We start from the raw sequence: 24418 nt of genomic DNA on the forward strand, positions 1-24418 counted from the left end.
TGAACATCCTACAGTATTTTTCCAGTCTTTATTTTACAGTTAAAATATATGATTATCAAATAAAGTCTAATGTTACAACTAATCGGGGATCCCTTTAAGAAAATGACTTTAATTTTGCTGCATGTATTAAAAATATCTCCCATGAGCTCACACAAGGCACAACAATTTATGCATTGTAAATATAATGCAACAAAATCTGCCTTACCTGTGCGAAAGTTCTGATACGGTGCGATTGTTTTTTTTTTTTAACCTTGTGACACTCAAACAGTGTGTGCTCACCGGAGACACCTCCAGGTGATATCGGAACTCTGAAGTCTTCAGAAATGGCTAAAGGGCGATTCCACCTGTTTTCACTACCTTGAGCATCTTTCATCTGCTCTAGTTTAAGTTTGTGACAAACATTTTTTTTTCTTCCTTTCCAAGGACTTGCTCCTGCGCCCGATTCGTCTCACAGYAGAACCCGAGTCAAGCAGATCCACATCCCCGTCATCCTCCCTCCGCCGCCGTCCAGTCCCAACCAAGCAGCGCAGCCCAACGTCCACACCATCAGGATCACGTCGCCAAACCAGCTGACGACCCCCCAGCAGCAGCCGCGAGTCCCGACTCTGCTGCCCGTCAAACCCGTGATGGAGACGGGAGAGGCCGGACCGCCAGGATATATGCGCAGGGTCACCGTGCGCAGAGGGTCCGAGGAGTCTTCAAGCAACACTCTGAAAGGGTTCGCTCGCGCGCCGGGTGAGAATTGCAGATCATCAAAGTCTCTAATTAGTCACAATCTAAGTTACAAAAACAAACAAACAAAAATATCCATAAAGTTAATGGCTTTAGATCAGAGACTTTTATAGATTTGGGCTTTTGTCATCCAATCCATCAGCGTCTTGATCTCAAATATGGTCTTCTTGTGAAGCTGAAACCAAAGCTGTGCAGACGTTTGGTGTCCTYTCTCACTGTAAACCTTACATTTCACAATAATCTCAGCTGCATCTCTTTCCACTTGATGCCTTATACAGAATGGCACAAAACTTTAAAACCCCACTCATTTAATCTGCATGTTTCCTGCAAAAAGTTAGGTCTTCCTGCAATCTTTAAAGCCGGTCTTGATCATTCTTTTTTCAGACAAAAATGATAACCTAAAACTTTCAGGTGAGCGGACAGATGTTGGGTGTGTGGTCCTGTGTTTTGTTGGTGTATACAGTATTTAATATATTTCTAATCGCTATTTCAGTCTATCTTTCTAATTACTTCTCTCTCTGTTTTTCTCTCTGTCTCTATTATACCTAAAACTTTTAATTCTAGGTAAGCTAAGGCTCTGCAACTCCTGGATAATCTTGAGTATTTCATTACTCAGTTGCAGTTCAACAATTTTAGTGCTGATTGCATCCATCTTAACTGCAAAGTACGGCTTATTTTATTCTTAGAGTGTCAGTATAAGATTGTGACTGCTGAACACATTAAAAAAACATTTTTTTTAATTCATTGGGCTAGATTTGGAAAGCGTGCAAAGGAAAATAAAAGGAAACTGAAATGATTATGACGCATGCAGTGAATCACTGCCTAATTTAAGGAAAAGAAAAGCACAGTTGAGAATAAGTTATGCACTGTTCTCTGATGTCGGGTTAAGACTGCAAACTAGATAGAAAAAAAAAGAAACTCCCGCCCACCCCTTCGCTTAAACATAACCTCTCACAACTTGAATTACGAACTTGAGCAGTTTTCTTCCTTTTTTTACCTTTTAGACCTGTTTGACATGTGAAACCAATAGCGAGGCTTTATTTGTACATGTGCATTTGATGTTTCGTTTGATCCGCATTAATTGTTTCTACAGCGTACCCCGGGCCTCTTTTAATGAATGCCACATTCAAAGACAAGAAAAGAGCAACTGAAAACAGATTTAGACAGCTCTGGATTGAATTAACGAGACTGCAAAGAGGAAGTTTGAACAGAATATCAAACAACAAAACAAAGGCTTTGTTTTRGCCTTTTTCTTGTTTGGCAGTCAAAAAAGTTGAGAACAGCCTGCGTTGGTTCATTTGTTCCTRGTTAGAGTGGGAGATGAAAACACGTTAACGCCAATTAGCTTGAAAAGTTAGCCCAAGGGAAAAAAAWATATATATATAAAAAACTTACATTTAAAGTTGGGCTTGTGTTTTCTGGCTAATAGTCGTCAGTGACGAGAGCAGATACGCATTTTAATTTTTCCATTTTCCCTCCTTAGTTTCCACCGTACAATTCAAGGCTCATAAGGAAACTGAGAACTCTGAAATAGTTTCAGTCTAGAAGACATTCAGTTTTGTTTTTACTTTCATAGCTTCTCTGCTAATATATTCAGATGGAAAAGCCGCACTGCTTCTGGCAATCGCACGCTGGCCTTTCTCTTCAGATGATGATAAAACAATGTGTTTGTCCTCCGTCTCTTCCAGGCTACTCTCCTCTGCAGGCTTCGTCTCTCCCACCTCAGCCAGACGCCCAGGGAGGTACTGTAGCTGTTCACGTTTCCCTGCTTCTCCAACCTCTCTTTTACATCAGGGTAAAAAGCTGGGAATAATTAGTATCTTAGAAGTGCGAAGGAGTGGGAACTGGACGTGTTTGGTTGAAGTGAGTGTGGGCAGATTGTGGAGGGATTYTAACTCGTCTGCAGGCTCTCGGTAYCAAGTTCTGCTGGCGTGTTTAGTTTGGTTTGAAAAGTGGTGAATAAAACAAGCTGAGGCTTTTTGTTGAAATGAAAAGTTACACAATATTCTCAGTAATACATGAAACTGTATACTAATTTTGAACATTTTGCAAGAGATATGAATGAGATTTAGTGTAACTAATTGTTTTCTTTCTGGATTTCACCTAACGATGCAGAATAAATGAACATGTATTGTGTTTTCATCTCATAGCAGCAAATTTACCCTGGAACCCAACGCATCAAGCTTCATCTGATTCACCAGGTAAAAACAAACAAAAAAACTCTTTCCAAATCCAAATGCATGTTTGCAGTTTACCTGTGTGAGCTCTAATTTAAGTATTATTACTGTCCCATTAAACAAATTGAGCACGTGAAGTATTTCACTTTTCACCAGTAACCTGATTTTTCTCATCTAGTTTCAGTAGACAACAGGATCTTTGCAGATCCCTTCTCCTTCTCCGCCGGCCTCACGCATCAGCCGCCTTTCTGGAGAGATTTTGGCATCATTCGCTTCAACAAGGTGCTTGTTAACGACGGTGGACACTACAGTCCCCAGACAGGTACGTCCACGCACCCAAAACAGATTTTGTGTTTATTATGACCGTCTGCATCCCCTCTGTCTCTCTGTTGGAGCTTTTCCAGGCTCTTTTATTTCCCCCACATTGCCCGTTTCTTTATATTGTTAAATAAAAACAAGGCTATGGGAAAAAAACATCCATCATCACATCTAATGTGAAAGGAGTCACTTGCAGCAAGGTATGTGGATAAATAGGAGTTTCTAAGTGGTCTGGAATCCACACTGAAAAGCGGCTGCAGAAGCCTGGATGGAAACCTGTCCCCACACAGAAAAAGGCCACCTTTTTTTCAGGTCGAGATCACAACTAACAGTTTTCTGTGCAACCCGTTGGCAAAAGAAGAAATTATTCTCATGGATTTATAYAGTGATTTTACACTCAAACTGAGCTGTTTGAAGGATCCAAGCAAATGTGAACTATATGTTGACTTTTAAAAGTAGTTTGCTGGTTCAACCCTGAGATCATTGATTTTGAGAAGTCTTGTTTTGGAAAAGCAAAAAGGTTTAGACTGCATTTATTGGAGAAAATGTCAGAAAATATCCAAGATCCAGCACAGCTAAAGAGTGTTGACATTAGACTTATTTTTTTCCCCAGGATGTAAGTTTATAGCAGTCAGTTGCTTAGTTATGTTACACATCTTTTATATAAATAGTCTGAGGTTATTTACATTAGCTTTATGTAGATCTCTGATCAGTTAGCCATAAAACAGGACATTGTGCGCGGGGGGCCTAAACTCATCCAGACAGGTCATAACGTCGCACAACAGTGCTTACATATAAGCTTAACTACATAAAATCTGTGTTTGGTAGATTATTTCTGTGTTGTAACAATGCTTCTTGGCAATTGSCAACACCTGGGGGAAGCTCAAAACAAGCATCAATAACAGGAGGTTTATAGTAACTAAATGTATTTACTTCGTTACAGTACTTAGTTTTTTTTAAGGATTTGTATTTTTACCAATTATTTTTTAAACAGCTATTTTTACTTTTATTTCGTTACATTTTAAAGCTAAAAAAATATACTTTTACTTCTTTACTTTAAAATTTAAACAGTAACTCGTTACAAAATTAAATATGTTCGAACTCATCATGAAAGATGTTTCTGTGCTCTAAAAAATGAAGTGTTGGATTTACTCAACAAAGTCATAGCAAGTGGCTCCACTAAGCCTAGTTGAGTAAACTAAGCAAATATACATATCAGTTTACTCAACCTGGCTTAGTGGAACCAGTTTGGTTCTGCAAATTCAACAGTTTATTTCTTAAGAGTGTGTAAAAGGAAGCACTGTTACAACAAAGAAATAATCCACCAAACTGTATTTATTTAGGATTAAAAACAAAATACAAAGCTTGCCTTCATTGTTACAGAAATGTGACCAGGTGTGACGGCGTGGCTGACAGTGAAAACGTGTCANTTACAAAATTAAATATGTTCGAACTCATCATGAAAGAGGTTTCTGTGCTCTAAAAAATGAAGTGTTGGATTTACTCAACAAAGTCATATCAACTGGCTCCACTAAGCCAGGTTGAGTAAACTAAGCAAATATACATATCAGTTTACTCAACCTGGCTTAGTGGAACCAGTTTGGTTCAGCAAATTCAACAGTTTATTTCTTAGAGAGTGTGTAAAAGTACCCCCCCCCCAAGTACTTTATAGACCTCTGGTCAATGGTAACAGAAAATTAAGCTGCTTGGCAGAGAAAACTTTGCAAATTTTCCATGTGTGCAGCCCACATACTCAGCTCTACAGCTCATCCTACAATTGCATATTCCTTACAAATGTGGCACCATATAAAAGAGAAATCAACAGGCTTTCCAACTGTATAAGATTGCCAGGAAGCACTGTTACATCAAAGAAATAATCCAAACTGTTTTTTATTTAGGATTAAAAACAAAATACAAAGCTTGCCTTCATTGTTACAGAAATGTGACCAGGTGTGACGGCGTGGCTGACAGTGAAAACGTGTCAGGCTTTAAACTGAATCCATCAGTATTTAACMAGTGTGAGGATTACTTTAACGTACCTGTACTCTTCCATCAACAGGAATCTTTACTGTACCACAAGATGGTCGATACTTGATCTCAGGCCTGCTGACAGCGAAGCAGGGCGACAGAATAGAGGCTGTGCTGTCCGTGTCYAACCGCAGCGTGAACAGGCTTCAGAGCTCAGCCGGCCCGTCCGATCGTCATCATGGAACCTGCAGCTGCGGCGGCACCGTCTCCTTTAATCTGATACTTCCACTGAGGAAAGGGGATCGGGTCAGTCTGGTGAAGACCCGAGGCCAGCTGGCCACAACTATGACCGGGGAAGTCCTCTCCACCTACAACGCCATCTTCCTGTACGGACCGCAGGCCAGGAGATAGCTGGAGCTTAGCTCTACAGCGAGGACTAAATTGTTAYCAGATTTTTGGACTGGATCGAATGTTCAGCCGATTTTTCCACTGATTTGATGTGATTTAACTATCGAACATGCAATGTCACTCTGAAGATTCTATTACAGGTTCATTTAAAATGTTACGTTGAGGTTTGAAAGCCTTTAGCGAGAAAGCTAAATGTGAGGCAGGGTTTGTATCTAATATATTTGATCATGAAATTGAGTTGTTTTTTGTATCTGTTGTAAATGACTGTACAAATGTTTTTAACAATTAAATACAGAAATTGCCATTATCTTTTATCAGACAATATTCTAAAAGTTCGTTTTTTTAATGCAAATCAACCACTGGTGATCTTTTGTACTGGTCAAGAAATAAACTGTGATTTGAAAAYTTTAAGCAGAAGTGCATGTTCTCTTGCTGTGGTACACAATTTGAGCCATATAAGTGTGGAAAAAATTGAAACACTAGAATTTATTTTTTATTCTAAAACTAGAATGTTAGAAGGCAAAATCCCCAAATGGGCCATTATATGAAGTAGGTGCGGAGGAAAATTTTCCTTTCACGCCACTCCTAAAAGTAAAAAAACATATATCCAAACTTGAACAAAACTTTTCTTTCCTTAGTTTAGCTATCATTGGAAAGAAAAAAATAATACAACTGTTCTTAGAACATCTGTTTTCATAAATATTTGTGATATTCAGTCAGGTGAAATTCGAAACAACCGTAAGATTTTTCCTTGTTCCTTGAAACCAAACACCAGGGTAAAAGTTACTCCACGAGCCTGTGGTTATTGTTGAACTTCTTGACTTTGACTCAAACTGAAGAGAGAGGCAGATGCAAATGTWTTCAGTTAGAAATTTAATACAAATAGGACCACAAGACACATATTGCGAGCTTCATTAGGCCTGTTTTCTTCTCACAAGGGATTTTCTTTTAACATACTTTAAACCACATCAATACAAATCAAACAGCATACATATAAGGTATTTTCTACTTGTCAGACACAATCAAATAGCAAGCGTTACATCCAAACAGAACATAGTTCCACAAAAGATCAAATACATTTAAAACAAACAAAAAAGGCAACAAGACTGAAAAATGTGATCAGCATATATACCAGATCATTTCCCGCAGATGAGAGAACATACCAAATATTTAAGGGTAATAGAGGATAGTGTGAGTCTTTCACACAAGATGCTTTACTTTCATAGAAAGAATTAAATTCTTCATTAATTATAAGATAAATCTAACTTCAAACTTTGTAGAGAACAAGCTAAGCAAGCGAAGCAAAACATCTTAATCCACAAATCAGCAGAGCGACAAAGCAAATGCATCAACATGACTGAAAGAACTAAGAGATAAACTAGAAGTAGCTGTCATTGTGCTTTTGTTTCCCCCTTCGCCCATTGACTGGCTTTGCTCAATCATACTTATTCAGTCAAGCACATCTTATCACGTTACACCCGTGTGAGAGATATAATCTATCTTTGTGGATCATTTCCAAAGTCATACATAAACGCCAAGGCAGTGCTTCAAAGAGCTTCCTGGACAGAGTCATGCATTTCCTGTTTATGTTTTAACAAGAACTAAACTCTCTTCCTTTGTTTATCTGAGGCACGCAGTCAGTCTCTTTCTTTCATACCAAATGAAAATGCACAAACACACACTTACTGAAGCTATGGTGATACTACCTTCATGTCTTCCCCATGCTCTTACCAACCTCACCTTTTGTCTCAAAAAAAAAAAAAAAACTTCCACCAATCACTCATTTGAACATATTTGAGATAAAACTGATATGTCATAAAGGTCAGACTAGAGCTCTTTATCCTGCCATAATTGCATACTTTGATAAACTGTCGTAAGACTGTCAATGAAGTGCATGTGGGTGCAAGGTGTGCTGAGTTTTAAGGCTGCGTCTCAGGGTGCAGCTTACACAAAGTGCGCATGACATGTCTCGGTAACTGAGGGGACAGAAAGAAGAGGAGKTGCAGGAAACCGTCACCCCCAACAGCAGCGGTTAGGTATGCACGCACGCACGCACGCATACATCATCTTATTTTATTCCACCAGAGGACTTTCTGAACAGAAATCCTACAGTTTAAGCTCCTTTCAGATCTGCTTATTTCTACTGTTACAACTCAAAAGTCATATCTTATATTTACATATGTTTTAATACTAAAGCTGTGGATTCTGAGGTTAGGCATTATGTATGTGCCTTACATTTTAAAGATTCGACGTCAAAACAAAAGAACGGTTTGCTGGGGTGCATGTGACTACAGGAGGGTTGTACAATCCCCAGCTGTTGTTAAGTGCACGTTAATGTGTTTAACTACACAAAATACCATCAGCATCTCCCACCCCCTCCATTAGACTGGTGATAATTACTTTTGCAAAGCAGCAAAGGCTTTATGACAGAAATCAATAACTTAACATTTCAATTATCATAAATAATTACTGCATTGTTAACAGAAAACATCTTAACCCAACAGTTAGACAGTACGATAGAAAGCTGCTTCATTTGACCCACAAATCTCAGTCAAGTGTGGATGTTCACATACTCGGCATATTTTGTGTTCTCTTCAAATTGAAAACAAACAAAACAAATAGGACTCATTGTGTATGCTATTCAAAACTCTGAAATTGAGCCTGTAATTTTTTTTTTCCATCAACAGGGATGCAAGCCAGAAACTGAACTCTTAAAGCTGCTTTGCTACAGTAGGCTCCTGGAAATTAACAAGTATAAGCCTCATGGTTGGTGTAATCTGTAATCTGCCAGCCACTACAAMCAGGTTACTTTTAAATTATTATTAAAAAGGGTGAATACTTGCATTTTTGGCAAACATACATATAAYTTCACTTCCTTCTGGTGTCAACTGCCTCTCGTTATAAATAACAGCCAAGCCTTTTCATTTTTAACATCACGTTTTGCTTCTTGGGGAGGTGTTTACGAAATGTGTTAAAGTAAAATCTCAACTCAAAATTTAGCACCTCATGCAGTTCTTCTGTGTCTCCCCTGATGGTTAATACAATCATTCTGCCTGACACAAACTTGGAAAAAGAAATAATTAATTCAGTCAAGGTCAGACAGACCAGAGCTCTGGATTAAATAGAGTGGAYAATACAGTGGCAGCTCAGCCAGAGTATTCTTTATTTTTGTTTTGCTTTATAATGTTCAAGTTTGTCTGTTGTTCTTGTAACCCTGTTTCTGTTTCAGACACACTGGAGAGCTGTGAATGCCTAAGTGCTATGGGTCTCAGTCCACGTGTGCTCAAGAGCTGAACTCCAGTCCTGTCCTGTAAACGTATACCTGGATGACCAAACACAGTCAGAGCAGCTCATCAGGGTTGATCTCTGGTAGCGGCTGTCTCCAGTAACAGAAGGAGCTGTACTCTGGCATCACAAAAGCCTCGTTCTGCTCTTTACTCAACAAAGGAAACACGTGCTCCACCAGCTCACTGAGTCTCCCATAACTATGGACAGAAAGGAGAAAYGGTTACCGTTTATTTTTCAGAAGCAACTTACAGGAGAGACTCTCTGGGCAACACAGTACAAAACAGTTTAAACTGTAGAAACGATAGAGATTCAAAGGAAGTGCAGATATAAGATAATAAAATATATTTGGGTACAAGATGTCTAAGGAAAGCAGTCTCTGATAAGAAACTTATTTAAGACTCTTGAAGTATGTTCAGAGGGACATTACTGAGAGACATCTGCTCTGTACTGAAATAAATGATAAAGGTCATCATTACAGCCAGGTTTCTTTTTGGGGAGTTTGTTTAAAGGGATCCCCGATTAGTTGTAACATTAAACATTATCTGATAAACATATTTCTAACTGTAAAATAAAGATTGGAAAAATACTGTAGGCTGTTTAGTTTTGTAAATTTAAAAAAATATATATATTAACATGGATGGAGCCATTATATTTACATGCAAAGCATTCTGGGTAAATGATGACATGGGCAGGTCATCGGTGAGAGGCTGCTAGCGAGCTATATCCACCCTGAAGGTTAATCTTGGACAATATCTGAYGATCGACTCTTTTAAATGAAACCAGAGAGCGTTGACAGAGAGGAGAAGGTAGAAATGACTCAGCCTGKAACTGAAAATATGGATGGAGGACAACAGAGCTGCTTCATGGAAGAAGAACCTCAGCTTAGCCTGTTGTTAGCCTTTGCGCTAGAACCAATGCTGTATTGCCTTATATGTATTAGCTCAGTGCTAGCGTGACAAACAAGCTAAACTGTTGTCCTCCATCCATATTTTCAGTTCCAGGCTGAGTCATTTCTACCTTCTCCTCTCTGTCAACGCTCTCTGGTTTCATTTAAAAGAGCCAATTGTCAGATATTGTCCAAGATTAACCTTCAGGGTGGATTTAGTTCGCTAGCAGCCTCACACCGATGACCTATCCATGTCATCATTTACCCAGAATGCTTTGCATGTAAATAAAATGGCTCTGTCTGTGTAATATATTTTTAAACTTTTAGTTTAAAAATTATAAAAGCTAAACATCCTACAGTATTTTTACAGTCTTTATTTTACAGTTAAAATATACGTTTATTAAATAAAGTCTAATGTTACAAGTAATCGGGGATCYCTTTAAGATGCAATTTTTAAATTAGGTCTGACTGTGCCTAAGAAACTGATCTATACCACAAAAAACAAACAAACAAAATAACAATCAAGAATAAACAACTACTCACGAGGACTTGTTGCCTTTGGTCTGCTCCTGGATCAGCTCACCCTTGGGGTTAACTGTAAAGACCCTACATAGTGGGACTCCAACCTCCTTATAGGCAAACGCATCCTGAATGGAGACAGTAATAAAGTCTTAGTGCACCCATTAAAACTACAGGGAGTGGTAAAAACATTAGTGATTATAAACTATATTTTTATTTTTATCAAAAAAAAAAAAAACAAGTTGTCTTTGTAGATAATATATTTGAAACTGCAACTTAAAGTAAAAATGAGTATTGCCAGTCTTCAAAAACTACCTCTGACCCATATAATGCTTACAGAATAGTCTCGTACACAGGTGCATTAATAACACTAACCACAGATTTCCCTTTTAATCACCACCTTTCCAAAGTAAATGTTTTAATGGACAAGACTAAGACTGTGTGTGTGATTGTCAATTTTTTTTGGGGGGTGGGGGGTGCTATAGAGAGAGTTTCTCTGGCTGCTTCATGTGGTTTTGGGTATTTACACAGCTGAAGATAGGATGCTGTGCCCAACTTGTGCTCCCTTCCCCAGACGAAGTCACATGGGCTCTCACTTCACCAGTGATCTCAGCTCAGGTTCAGCGCTGTACTGATTTGTGTCTGCTATCTGATAGCCAAAGAGCTGTGTTGACATCCCAGTGAGTGCATCAGCTTATACAAAACCCACCTCACTGACATGTAAAAAAAAAAAAAAAAAACCTGAGCACTTTGTCTGGCAGTTTGACTTCTTCAAACATGCATTAACTCACATTAGTTCTATTCCCAAAGGCGGCGTAGAATGGCTGCTTGTTATGCTGAAACAGGTTCTTGATGTCTGTGAGGCACTGAATCTTGAAGATCTCTGGTTTCTTCTCAATAACCTCCCTGAAATGAACAGTTTTATTAGAGGTGCATACATTTGCATGACCTGTCTGTGGAGCCAGACAGAGTAAGAAATAATCTGGACAAATATCTATTTACTTTAATCAGTTCATTTAATTATTTTTTTTTCCTTTTAAATCACTATCACTTTAAAAATCACCCACATTGATAGGAAACTCGGAGCCACAATTGTATAATTATAAGAAAATAGAGAAATATTTTGTCTAGCGAAAAAGGTGCAACATGCTACTGTTGCTAAAGTAACCAGAATGTATGGATTTCAAGTTTTTACCCCATTTGTTGTAATCTGCAATTTTAAAACACAGCTCTGCACTACTCAAGGAAACTGCAAACAGAATTACAGCTACTTTTGCAGAACATGGAAAAGGCAAATGCATTTCTGTAATGACTTTTATAATAATTTCTTGCATGCAAATGTAAATCAGAAGGTAGAAGGCCAGAATAATTTTTGCAATGCCATCAAGCAAACTYGTGTCAACAATATTTTTAGATAAAGTTACAGAACTCCACGTAAACAGGATCAGCAGGAAAACTAAAATAAATTGTGTTGATAGTAAGTATTTGGGGACAAAAAAGAAAAAACATTTTAGGAAAATTCAAATACTTGAAAATAACCACTCATCCAGAAAAACAAATGACTACAATACAAATGGAGAATATTGAAAAGAAAGGGTTAGTTATGGAATTAGGAATAAAGATTTAAATGTTTAAGATGAACTTAGAAATAATAAAAACAGGCGACAGTAGAAAAATGATGGCGTACCTGTGGAATGCAGAGAAGAGGCTGCTGGGAGATAACATGAGAGGTCCTCGTGGCAGGATGGTGCCTCCGTCATTGACCCACTGCAGGTAACCTCTGGTCATGTCAGCCATGCCGATAGCCCGAGCTGAGCAGTACAAGAACTTGTAGCCATTCCTGTAAATGAAAGAAAAAGTACCAACAGTGATCGCTCTAATAAATGACAATATCATGACAATAACAACAAATTATAGAACAAACAGTTTCATTAGTGTAATTACATTTAATTGCAGTCATAATGTGTTGACATAAAGTCCTGTAAAATGAAAATGAAGATGTTTTTGGTTGCTAAATTCCTCTAATGTCCAATTTTATTTTTTTTAATTAAAAACAGAAAAACAGATCTAGAACTTCTGGGGAAAAAAAGCTGGCTAATGATGATTTTAGCTGGTTTTTTTTAGTAATTCTGTCTTGATTTTAATTAAACCTAACAAGTCATCCATTTTAGATTTTCCCACACAAAACACATGAGGGGGAAAAACAAACTACAGAAAGCTCACTGACAATCAAAGACAGACACTCCTAACCTCAGATTTTCCATTCAGTCTTTCTGTGTGTTTAGTTTGTCTTTGTGCACTTACTCAGCTACAGAGTGGTACAGTTTGGCAATGCCCTGGTGGGTCCAGTCTTTTCCCAGCTGTGGCAGAATTTGTCCAAACACATCAGACCTAAAAACAAACACAAACAGTGTTAAACAGTGATGAAAATATCTCCATCAGCGAGGTACATCACTCAAAAATGTCAGAACAACAGATGTTGAATCGGAGAGTAAATGTGCAAAAATTTTAATATATCAGATTTGTGGTTCAGACTGTTCAGAAGAGGTCAAATAAAAGCACCCCAGTGACTTTACCATTTAATCAGAAATACAGAGCATTACAGGCTTTTCTCTGCTAATGAGGCTTACTAGCCCATGGAGGGGGGCACTGCCTCACCTTCAGCTCGTGGCTGTGTGCATTTACACACTAAAATGTAAATGGGCTCATTATAATCCCTGTGCTCTTCAACCTTTTTCAAAGAGTGCCACGTCACAGGCTGGCCTAAAGGGTCGCAGAGATAATAAACTGCAGTCTGTATGGACCCGTTTGATGTGAAACGACAGAATAGATAAAAAAGCTATAGACTTCAGCATAGTTTGAAAAGAGTAACTGTGTCAGATAATTTATAAGTTTTACATGAACAGAACTACACTTTGCTCTTCATAAATGCTTTTATAATGTGAACTTAAGGGATTTTAACTGGCCAGAAAACTATAAAGGACGTTTAAACTCTTTAAACTTGTAAAACATACCCCCCACACAAATTATGTACAGTCCTTAACATTCTAGATATGCTCTGAAGTTGTGACTGCAAAGTTGAACTGATTTTGTTCAGGATGTTTTGTGGCGTTTTTCCACACAGGCGTCTCGTAAAAACAGGGAGAGCAGCAGGGAGGACCATATGTGAATGCTGCAGCAAATATTCTGGAGTATTTACTGCAGGTGAACGAGTGAGTGTGTGTGCTTCACATTCTTTCCTACATGTTGGTCATTTGCTTCTCATGCAGTTGTCACTATTTGTGATTGTGTCCAGATATGGTTATGGAAACACAAACATATTTTCAAGATTTTACCTACCGGCAAAGATAAAATTCATTTGTCCAGTACCAGATTTTAAAAACAGAAGGTAAACAACTCTAAAAGGCAGCACCTTAAAAGAAGTATACTGTCAGTGGTACCAAAGGAATTAAAAGGTTATGCCAATTAAATACATTGTTTGAGCTGCTAAGAAAACAATGTTTTCTGGAGTTTGGTGATTTGGAGCATTCACATGTTTAAAGACACTGTGCAGGAGGAAAAACATATAAACAATCCCAAAGAAGCAACTTTTATTGTCCATTTGAGAATTGTTTGGATGTACATAATTTTACACAAAGAACTTTTTTTCCCCCACAAGTGAAAAACACTCAGTAGAGCTGCCAAACTGTCCATGAGTGAATGTCCCAACAGGTTCTCCCTCAGGTCAGATTGTGTAATGTTCAGAGAAACTTACAATAAAAAAAAGTAGTACATGACAGACCCTCACATGCCTTAGTTAGATTGTGAAACATTAAAGTTCATGACAGTACACAGAAATAGAAGCAAAACAGAAAAAAAAACCAAAAGTGAATAAGTACACTTTCCCAAGAATTAGTATGTTTTCTCTTTAAAAGATTGTGAAATGTTCACTTTTCTTTGTACACTCTGTTTTGCATTTGGAACAACTGGGATCAACTTTTAAATGAGTTTACAAAAGAAGGGTAAACAAAAAAAACATTTTTAATTAGAGCCAACATTTTAAGCTAAAATGCAAAAAGCTCTAACAAGTGTTTATTCAGTTTCTAACGATATACAGTGCTGTGAGCAGGAAACTAATGGAAGGTGCTTGAAAGAAATTAATTTATAGAAAATAAATCCAACATACAGGACAGCAAGATCGTTCATGTACTTTACATGCAGTGCTTCAGTGTTTTTGGAAGCCCTTACTTTGTAATGGTGCCATCAATGTCAGAAATAATGACTTTGTCATCCCAGTTCCACAGGTAGATGGTTCCCTCACAGCGACATGTGCCCTGGTATTGAGTGGTAATACTAAACATCACATCATTTGGCCCTTCCTTTAGTTTCAGGCTGACCTGGAAACAAAGAAAAACATAAAGGATTCTATTGAAAGTAACTATAATAAACAAGATATTTTTATTCTAGTCATTTCATTGCTACAGAACAACAAACTTATACAGGTCTTTGGAGCCCCCTACTGACAGCAAGTGAAGCAGAAACAATGCATCTTAAAACCAACCAGCAGATGGAGCTCTAAAAAGAACTTTTTTAATACTGTTGCCAATGAATGCAGTAAGTTATTTTGATAAAACTATTATAATTACAATCAAAGATCATCTAAAAATACACAGAATAAAAATAAATAAAAATTCTAAATACACAGTAAATAGCCCTAGTTTTAGTATAAAACAAAAGCAGAAGGAAGAAAACTCATTACCAGGGATTTACTTACTATCTGATCGGAGGAAAGACGCAGTGACTTCCTRTAAGTGTGTGGGCTTGAATGGTGCTGACCGTCTCCAGCCTGCAGCCTCTCCTGACAGGATGCAGCACTGATCTCCTTGGCCTCTTCATCACTAGAAGTGTCTCCTGCTTTAGACCTACACGGCAAAAAAAAAAAAAAGATACATTTGTTTATTCTTTATCATGGGTCATATAAGTGAAAATAGATATCACATTTCATGCGGGTTAAAAGGTTTGACACTAAAACTTAAAAATGCAGCTTTTCTTTTTTACACATTTCTAAAATTGCTTCTATTCATTCTTATTCATAACCTTCTTGTTACTTTATAATATAAATCAAACAAGTCCATCATATATCCAGTAATAAGTTTGGTTTTCAAATRACTGAATTACTTGTAACACATACGGTAAAGGCAGGTTTTCCTGAGATATGGATGGTCCTTCATCTAACTGAGACTGCTCCTTCATTTCAGGTTTAGTCTCCGACTGAAATAAAAAAAAAAAAGGTCAGAAGAGGTGCGGACTTGCAGTATAGGTAATAAATTGGATTAAAAAGCACCACACAAACAAATATGTGACTTGAAAATTTGAAACAGCAGATTATTTTGCTGTTACCATATATTTCTGTTTCAAGTTCTTATAATATTAGCAAACCTGCTTGACTGTACTGTCTGCCCTCTTTCGCCAAAACCACCAACGACCTGACTTCTTTGGCATTTTTTCCTTTACCCAGGCCTCTTCTGTTGCCTATTAAACATAAAAAAATCAAAGTTATATCTTGAGGTTGTAGCCAATTTAAACTGAAAAAAAACAGGAAAAAGCTTACCTTTGGTAAATTCTTCTGAAATGCCTGCAGACTTAGTATCAATGGTGCAGCTAGTGTCCAGTTATAATACCTGGAAATAAAATTAAACTGTTTAATCACACTAAAAAAATAACATTTAAATTGTTTAGTTGTATTTGAAAATAAAGTTACAAACCTATTTCCTATTCTTACTACCAAGTTGGGGTTATCKATAATTGCTGGATTTTCTGCAAACTCGTGATATGTGATGATATGTTCCATGAATTTTTCTGTGACAAAGACAATAAAACAGAAAATCTTTATTTGTAGCATCTGACATTTCACTTATTAAATCTTTAAGGCTTCTATGACACAATAAAAAAGTAAATGTAATGAAAAATCTGATATTTTGTATGAAAAAACTTCCATCAACAATAAATGAGTGCCTTCTTAGGAAGCTAAAGCAGCAGGATAACTGTAGTGATACAACAGCACAAGTCTGTAATAAAAAAAATACTTCAGGATKAATTTCACCTTGCATACCTTTGGAAATTTCAGAATTTTCTGTAAGACCTCCACAAAGAGAAAGAGTAACATCAGGGAGGTCACTGGCTGAGTCAGAAAGACACTCWGTCCCACTGTCAGCTGCCACACTACCCACAGACTGWGGAGACTGTGAACCAGAGCSCATCTCTGAATCCATCCAATGCTTRGACGTTGCCTCGAACTCACTAATRCAGAAAAAAGAGAAAAAAATAAAATCATATATATACTACACAGCAAGTGAAGCAAATATGTGCTTTTATGTAATCAAACCTCTTAGGAAAATATCTTGCAGCTACATCAGGTTCAAGTACATTCAGGTCATCTAGATAGATATCTTCAGGTCCCTGGTGCTGACTCCTTTTTGGGACTCCTGCATTAAAAAAAWTATAACTTTTGAAACARTTTACCGAGTGATTACCAAACTAACAGCCACCTGATATATACCTTTCTTTTTAGAAGGTGAATCAGTCAGTTGACTGTTTGAAGGGGTGGAGGTCGTCACACTGGGTGTAAGGACATCYAGAGGCTCCGTGGGGGTTATGGGACTCGTGGAGGTTAAGGTGCTGACAGATGATAGTGAATTACCAGCTGTTACAGTGGTGATGGGAGTGCGTGGCTCAGGTTTGACTATTGTACACACTGAGGGAGTATTGTCTTCTTTTTCAGCCTCTCTTTCTGCTTCCATGGCCTCTGAGCTGAGGATGACACGGAAGTGGGTGCTCTCTGAAGGGGTGATGGTAACTTTTTTTAGTGGTTCTGGTTTCTCTTTCTTGGTGACCTAGATATTAAATAGAATTTGTTACCATAATTATCTCGTGCTGATAAGTCCCTTTAAATTTTACTGAGAAGAACTGTTACCCTAGTTGTTTCTGGAAACTCTCCCCAGGTCCACTGCATGTGGGACTCGGCTCTGAGCAAACTCTCTGAAGGACTCATCACAAGTTCTGAATCACTCTTTGGGGAAAAGGCCTGAGACAAGCCATGACTTTAAAAAAASAGAGAGAGAAAAACGCAATCAGCAAGGTAAATTTGTGTTTGTGTCTGCTACATTTTTGCTGATTGCTCTAAAATCAGATCAGTACATACCTTTCACCTGCTGGCCATTCAACATCAGACAATGGATAACCTTCAAGGCTAGGTCGAGCTGCAGGTAATTTGGGGTCAATGTCACGAATTGTGGAAATTGAAGGCGACCTAAAACAAGAAAAGAAAATAGAATTTAATAGATTCATAACTGAAAAAAAACCCCACTAAAAGTAACAGCAACAAGTTTTTGACTTGAAATTACCTCGAGAGAAGTGCAGCAGCTTCTTCATCAGAGCTCAGGTCCATCTCAAAGATTTCATCATTCTGCCCATTGTTAGAGATAGCAGCAGGTGTAGCAGCAACAGAGTTAGCGAAGGTGACTGACATTGGTGGGGTGAGCTCTTCTCTACGGGGGTCACCTTTGTGCTTCTTTCTTCGTTTTTTCTTCTTTTTTGTAGCTGTATTACTGGGGGCAGGAGGTTCAGGTGGGTCCTCGGGGTCAATAGGGTCATCATTTGGATCTTTTTGCGCCCTTTGTTCAACTTCTGAGATCCAGAATAGATGACTCTCTGTGGGAATTGGGGAAGTAACCAGGTGGGCAGGGACTATCTGCTAAAGCAAGACAGATGGATATGAATAATAAATGCTTAAGTGGAAACATTGAAGAGTAAATACAATGACATTCTGTAGGCAGTTGTTTATGTTGAAACAACCCCCCCCCCCCCCAAAAAAAAAAAGGTACCAATGCCTAAACTATTCCCCATGTTTTACAAACTACTACAGTCATCCCGATAAAATATAGTGATATTTATCATAAAGAGTCTAAATCAGTTTATTTTTATTTTCTAACTATGTGGTATTTGTTATGCTTACATTCTCCTCTTCAGTTTCCTGGACAAAAAAGGCTTCTCCATTGTCACCGAGCTTCATATGTAGATCGACAGGCTCTCCATTCACTTCGATGTCGATCTGGAAAATAAGGCAGAAGATGCAGGATGACACTTCTGAGCAAACATGGACGCTAAAATATCATTAAGCCTGCTAAGTTATAGCTTAATTTTTGGAAATAACAGATGGACATTCTGGAAGCAATATTAGAGTACATGTACAGTGGTCTGAATGTTCCTGGTCTATGAGTTTGGAGTAATAAGTGGTAATAAGTAGTAGCCTCTCTAAGAGCCATGCCAGAGGGAGTTTGTGACCACGGTTCTGTATTCTAAGTAGTTTAAGTAGTCTAAGTTTTGGTTTAATGTTATGTTAGCAACGACTATATCATGCAACATGGTGTAGTAAACAAATGGTTTTATATATATAAAACCCATTTACTTTTCTTCTCAATGTTTTAGAAACCCTAAGAATCTTGAATCTTCTAAGTTTCCATTGTGTAAATCCACGCAGTGTACTGAGGCTCATTCAGAAATTTAACACCAGAGGGGGAAAAAGGTAATGTCTGGCAGACTATAGAARGCTCTGACCCACAAATGCTTTGCAAACAGACACCATGTCATCAAGAACAACTTGAAACTCATGTCCATCAGAACAAGCTATTCTTTCCGCCTTGCATGTTATTTTTTATGTTGTAATTTTCCACATGTTCTACTTCAATCCAGGTGCAGTCTTTCTGCAACATTAATGTAGCTTCACCCCTTCACAATGGCTCTGGGGATCTTTTGTGGTGGTAGTGGCTGAGAATCTCAAAGCCCAATTAATAAAAGACCAAACAAATATGGGTCCTCTTCGTCCACTTAGTAAGAGGTCACCCTCGCTTGAGTGGCTGAGTTGTGCACGTCCAACCCCGTGATTGATTACAAGATTGCATAAAAAACTGGTGCATACAGACCCTCAAATTAGGACATAACTTTGACAATTTTAACCAAATTAGCTGTTGTAACTCATTAAAATTATTGAAAAATAAAACTAACTCTTTATGTGTAATATCGCCCAAGCTTAAAATAAAAACATTTTTGTTTACAATCCAAAGAAACTAGAAGGACAGACAGACTATGAATGGTATTTTTTCTGAAGGTTGGCTGGCAATCCCAACTGAATCTCAGCTGTCTTATTAAATATTTGCATCTCAGGAACAAACCAGAAACTAAGCAGAACCTTCATAAAAAAGCAGCAGCCATCCTAGATCTAATAATAGATTTTTGTGGACACATGTTAAACTGTTATACAACAGGCCCCTCCTTTTTTTTTCTTTAGTCAGTCTCCCAGTTTCTTCCTCCTCCCCCACACATCCAAGTTGTACGGGCTGTTGTCATAGAAACCATTCATTCATTCCTCTCCTCCAGGCTCATCAGCATTCCAGGTAGGTGGTTATACAGTGTCAGTGCACCACAGTTTGTTAGCTACTCTGGTTTACCATTATGCAAAACTGTTTTTCAGTAACTAAAACTTTATATAAAAAGCGGATTCCTCCCACAAACCCCAAATTAAATTTATATTTTCATGCACAACCTACAGCCATTGTTTTCCTACCAGTACTGGGGCATTTTAAGTCAAATTATCCTGCTGTTGCCTCCTAGCAATTAGGCCAAAGCAATACAGAAGCAGACTTTTTTCTCCACTCATGTGAGATGTGAGCACTAAAAATAACAGTCACCGTTCCAGAACCATGATTAAATAGCCTGTATCTCTAGGCAAGGATAAATATAGCAACACTATTACTGAAAGAGGGAAATAGAACATTACACCTACGTTCTGCAAACACTATTATAGAGTGTCTTCAGTGAGTCATAGTTTGTGATCTTATTGCTCTAACATTATTCACAAAAAAAAGTGGTATCAGGAAAGGGTAGTTGCATTGTAAGCTTGCATGACTACACCTCAGGGAAGATATTCATTAAGGATAAATTTCATTCACTAATTATGAAAGAACCAGTTTAGATCAATGAAAATGCACAGTTACGGTTTATGCGTTTGAGAGCACAAATGTTCATGCAAGTCAAGAATGAAAATTCCCAAGCCAGTACTGAGGAATGGAGAATTTCAGCCAAACTGAATATTACAACTATTCTTTGTTTGATAATTATTTATTGATTTTGGTGGAAAGAAAATGTTTTTTCTCCATTTTCATGTAAAAACAGGACTGCTCACACATCATTGCTGTACAATGTGGCTCTTATGCATGCCGTGTTAAAATTTTGAAATGATCATTTTGATATTTAATAGCTCAGCTAGTTTGCATTTTATTTTGATTCCTGTGTTCTAAAATATACTGCTCACAGAGGCACAATCTGCAATTGTATCATGTACAATAAATAAATAAATAAATAAATAAATAAATAAATAAACTTTAAAATCAACTTACCACTTTTTCTTTGGAGCGCAGTACACCCAGCTTGCCAAAGCGCACATGAAATGGTGAACACTGGTAAGTGCCATCTCTCTGGCGGACCACCACAACATCAATACAGCCTGACAAAGTGGCCTGATTGATGCCTTTGTACAGTTCTTTGACAGTTACTATAACCTGACCTGCCAGCTGTCCCACGTAGTTCATGGTGTCTGCCTGGAAGAAAAAAAGAAAAAATAATGTTAACAAAGTTCCTGTGTTTTTCAGTGCGGAGAATTGCTTTTTTATTGAGCTTGTGCAGTAATTCCCATTTCCATTTGCCCTGTAATGACTGTTTTATACGGACTTGTGCTGCCAGAGAGTCACTGTCATCCTATCCCTGGTCATTGTCCCACATGAGTGGCATCAGACAGAGAAGCAAATGTCTGGGCCTAAACAATGAGACAACCTGATACAGAGAAGCCTCTGCTCTGCTATCTGGAAGCAGCTGACTGTTTACATTACCAACTCTCAGCTAACCATGTCAACAACACTTGAGCCATATTCTCTTGGCAAAAATAACAAGGGCTTTCACAAAACATCATAAGASCTTTGGAATTGATATTTTGTTCGACTGTTCATTTTTTTACAGTTCACTAAAGCAAATAATTTATAGGCCAAGCCTGATTTTGCAAAAAAATCATACCAACTGTCATATTTTCTGGAAGCCACATTACTCAAGTTACTGCAAAGCATACTGTATAAACATTAACTTCACAAACATGGTTTTAGTTTGTTGGGGTCAGGGTCTAATTCACTGAGGTCAGTAAACACATCCCCCTGTTGAATTCATCACACTTGTGTAACTTGAAATGCTACTATCTCAMAATGACCTTTTGTTCTAAAATTTCACCATGAGAGCACTATCAGGAAATTCAGAGGGGTGGGAYGTAGGTTTACAGAATAATTTGTGCAAGGTTTGTGTTTACATGTTTAATCAGAAGATTTTTTTTCATTGTTTACTAGCAATCAAATAATTTGATTTTCCAGAGAAATAAAACAAGATTAAATCACATCAATATGTGAACATTTGTAATAAGACTGACTCAGTGGGGTGTCCTAATGTTTTTCACAATTGTAGCTGCCCCCAAATCTAAAGTTTTCACATCTGACTATCAGTATTTTAAGATATCTGTACAAGATGTTTCTTCTGAGCCAATAGCTGAGGGGCAGTCAAAGGTGTTTTCTTACATAGTAAATAATTAATGAGGTTTGTTTTAATGCTTGATACACAAGTGAGTGAGACAACATGTACTATGCGTTATCATGCGTGCTACAAAGATTTACTGCTCTTGCTTTTATGCTGATCCGTTGTTGTTTTTACGTACTCACTTAATTTTTGGGTCCATTCAAAAACATGTAACACAAAATATTAATCAAATAGATTCATCCATCGTTTAAAAAAAAAACATACACTTTGTGTCTTTTGCCCATCTCCACAACATTTTAGACATATGCTACTTTTCACCTCCATTTTTTCAAGAGCAGACTTATTGTTGAAAACCTCCTGCTGAAGTAATGGTGTTAGAAGAACACTCAGAAAAATTACAGACCATATTGGCTGCACATTTTTCTGAGCATCTTTGGTTTTCAGGTGTGAAAATATTATTTGAAAATGACAACAGCATTTTTTGATTACTGCCACACACAGTTGAGCAGACTGATGATATATAAAAGTTTAGTCTTACACAGTGTCAYTGTGACGTTGGGAGCGACTGAGGATTGAATGTTTTGATTTCAAAATTACATCTGCACCCTTATTTGTATTTTTGAGTGTGTGATACAAACGCACACAAAATCATTTAGTGCCATCAGATTAACACAAATGTGCACTGATGAAAAAAAGATATTGTTATTACAGACACTAAGCAAGAAACACGAGAAGCTACTTTCAGTTTCATGTTGACACAAATTAAAGCAGATTCATATGAAGTGGAACAACCACGGAGTTCAAAAAAACACATTTATAAAGAAGTGGAGAAATACTTCACAGATGTACAATTCTACACAAATAATTAGTTCAGTTTACACACGACAAATGTGCTTCACCTGTTTCCATCACCCGCCTTCCACCCCACTCTTCACCTACCAAAATAATATTGATTGAAGCTTAAAAAAAGACACCAAAGATTTAGATTCAGCAACAACACTAAGTCAAAGACCTCTGCAAACTAAACATTTAGACCTCCAGCATTTTACCTTAAACTGAGTAGGTAGAAAACCTGTTATTTGGGACTCACCAGGGACCAAGATGACCTCAAGGAGGAGGATTCATCCTGTTCACTGTTGTCTGTGTTGTCCTCTGTGTTGCTTCCCAGGAGCTCCCAGCTCCCCCATGATCTTTGTCTCTTCATCACAATAAGTGGAACACCAGGCCTTACTTTACCCACCTCAGGATACTTTACTGGGTCCAACCATTTCTGCCCTTGGATTTTGACTATAATGTATCCCTGCCATCCTGAATTCAAATTAAAATACGGACCCACCTTATCACCTTGGAAAAAACCATCCCAAGGGTAAATACAGATATGCTATCAGCAACAAGTGGCAGTTGTGTAAGGATGACATAAACTTTGCCATCCTTCTGTTTTTTTTTTCTGCTCTGAATGTGCACTTTTGCTCATCCACTTAGCTGACGGTACAGAAAGATGTCAGCCAATGGGAAAGCATCTTTACGATGGCAGCTTATGGCTGATAAGAGAAAGCTATGTCCTCTGAACAGCTTTTCAATGTTTTCCCCTGATAAGACTGAACCCACGGGGCACACACACCATAAAACAAGTAGTCCTCGTCTGCATGGTGTTCTTATACTGTAAGTTGCATGTACATTACAGTCTTTGYCGTGTGTGCTTGTTATTGTGCATGACTTATCAAAACAGGGAGAAGATAAGAGGTGAATGACACTGGGCTGCTGAAATCGACCTCTGATGTTTGCACTGGACTTGTTTTCAGTTACTGATCTGTGATCACTGAAGTCCCTGACATTCTGAGCACGTGATTACAAACCAGGAAAACTGTAAATACCTACAGCATTATCACCATAAGGATTACTGTATATAAGATCAGTGTAAGCTTTTTAAAACATTCCCAACCACCAGTAGAGAAATTGTGAATACTTCTTGGATTGCTGTTTCAAAAGTTAGGAGAAAACATGCTTTTAATGTTAAAAAGTTATCCTTAACTAACCATCCGTATTCCCCTGGCTGCTTTAGTGATGGCCTCAGAGAAAAATAATGCATGAGGCTCTTCCAAAACRGGCCTCAGCTCTGCTGTCCCATCTGCTCAGTCTTTTGTAAACAGAACCAAAGAAAACACCCAGAGTTGGGAACTGAGTTTGTTTTTCTTCCAGTGCTGAGCCCAGTTCTGACTGCACCAAGAGCCATACTAAGCAGGTGAAAACTTGTCTATTTAGCAAAATATCATGGGAAAGGATGATTATAGAAACTATAAGTGTACACAGTCACAAATACCCTAGCTATAACTGAACAACTAAAACATCAATCAGCAAGATCCTTTCACTAAAAACTTCRGCATGCCTGTTTTGTGGTATACTTTAATTTCACATAGTTATAGTTTTTATTATTGTTATCACTGGGAGTCATCCGGTGCACAACTGCATTGGCTTGGTGACAACAAAACATTAAAAAAAATCAGTCCTGTAACTG

At 37.8% G+C, this 24418-nt stretch overlaps 2 protein-coding genes across 7 annotated transcripts in view; one reads left to right on the forward strand and one right to left on the reverse strand.

The window, feature by feature from the left end:
• The window catches only part of emilin2a (elastin microfibril interfacer 2a), a 22305-nt gene extending 16291 nt beyond the window's left edge, over positions 1 to 6014 (forward strand). The window contains exons 5-9 of one of the 3 annotated variants that reach the window (XM_014018348.1): positions 424 to 735; positions 2421 to 2474; positions 2883 to 2933; positions 3088 to 3231; positions 5287 to 6014. In XM_014018348.1, coding sequence (XP_013873802.1) covers positions 424 to 735; positions 2421 to 2474; positions 2883 to 2933; positions 3088 to 3231; positions 5287 to 5606 — 881 coding nt within the window. In that variant the 3' untranslated portion in view covers positions 5607 to 6014. Of the gene's footprint in view, positions 1 to 423; positions 736 to 2420; positions 2528 to 2882; positions 2934 to 3087; positions 3232 to 5286 lie in introns of those variants that run through there. The other 2 variants (XM_014018349.1, XM_014018350.1) reach the window with 2 other exon arrangements.
• Positions 6015 to 6463: 449 nt separating this feature from the next.
• The window catches only part of lpin2 (lipin 2), a 19380-nt gene continuing 1425 nt past the window's right edge, over positions 6464 to 24418 (reverse strand). For 2 of the 4 annotated variants that reach the window (XM_014018354.1, XM_014018353.1), the window contains exons 2-20: positions 20730 to 20930; positions 18290 to 18385; positions 17679 to 18028; positions 17477 to 17584; positions 17249 to 17375; positions 16835 to 17168; positions 16661 to 16760; positions 16388 to 16575; positions 16041 to 16134; positions 15887 to 15956; positions 15715 to 15807; positions 15467 to 15546; positions 15050 to 15197; positions 14524 to 14672; positions 12601 to 12687; positions 11984 to 12136; positions 11088 to 11202; positions 10321 to 10424; positions 6464 to 9088 (exon numbers count right to left, since the gene is read on the reverse strand). In XM_014018354.1, coding sequence (XP_013873808.1) covers positions 8944 to 9088; positions 10321 to 10424; positions 11088 to 11202; positions 11984 to 12136; positions 12601 to 12687; positions 14524 to 14672; positions 15050 to 15197; positions 15467 to 15546; positions 15715 to 15807; positions 15887 to 15956; positions 16041 to 16134; positions 16388 to 16575; positions 16661 to 16760; positions 16835 to 17168; positions 17249 to 17375; positions 17477 to 17584; positions 17679 to 18028; positions 18290 to 18385; positions 20730 to 20921 — 2733 coding nt within the window. In that variant the 5' untranslated portion in view covers positions 20922 to 20930 and the 3' untranslated portion in view covers positions 6464 to 8943. Of the gene's footprint in view, positions 9089 to 10320; positions 10425 to 11087; positions 11203 to 11983; positions 12137 to 12600; positions 12688 to 14523; positions 14673 to 15049; positions 15198 to 15466; positions 15547 to 15714; positions 15808 to 15886; positions 15957 to 16040; positions 16135 to 16387; positions 16576 to 16660; positions 16761 to 16834; positions 17169 to 17248; positions 17376 to 17476; positions 17585 to 17678; positions 18029 to 18289; positions 18386 to 20729; positions 20931 to 22993; positions 23346 to 24418 lie in introns of those variants that run through there. The other 2 variants (XM_014018351.1, XM_014018352.1) reach the window with 2 other exon arrangements.

Source organism: Austrofundulus limnaeus, unplaced genomic scaffold (assembly GCF_001266775.1).
Source record: "Austrofundulus limnaeus strain Quisiro unplaced genomic scaffold, Austrofundulus_limnaeus-1.0 Scaffold190, whole genome shotgun sequence".
Classification (NCBI taxonomy): domain Eukaryota; kingdom Metazoa; phylum Chordata; class Actinopteri; order Cyprinodontiformes; family Rivulidae; genus Austrofundulus; species Austrofundulus limnaeus.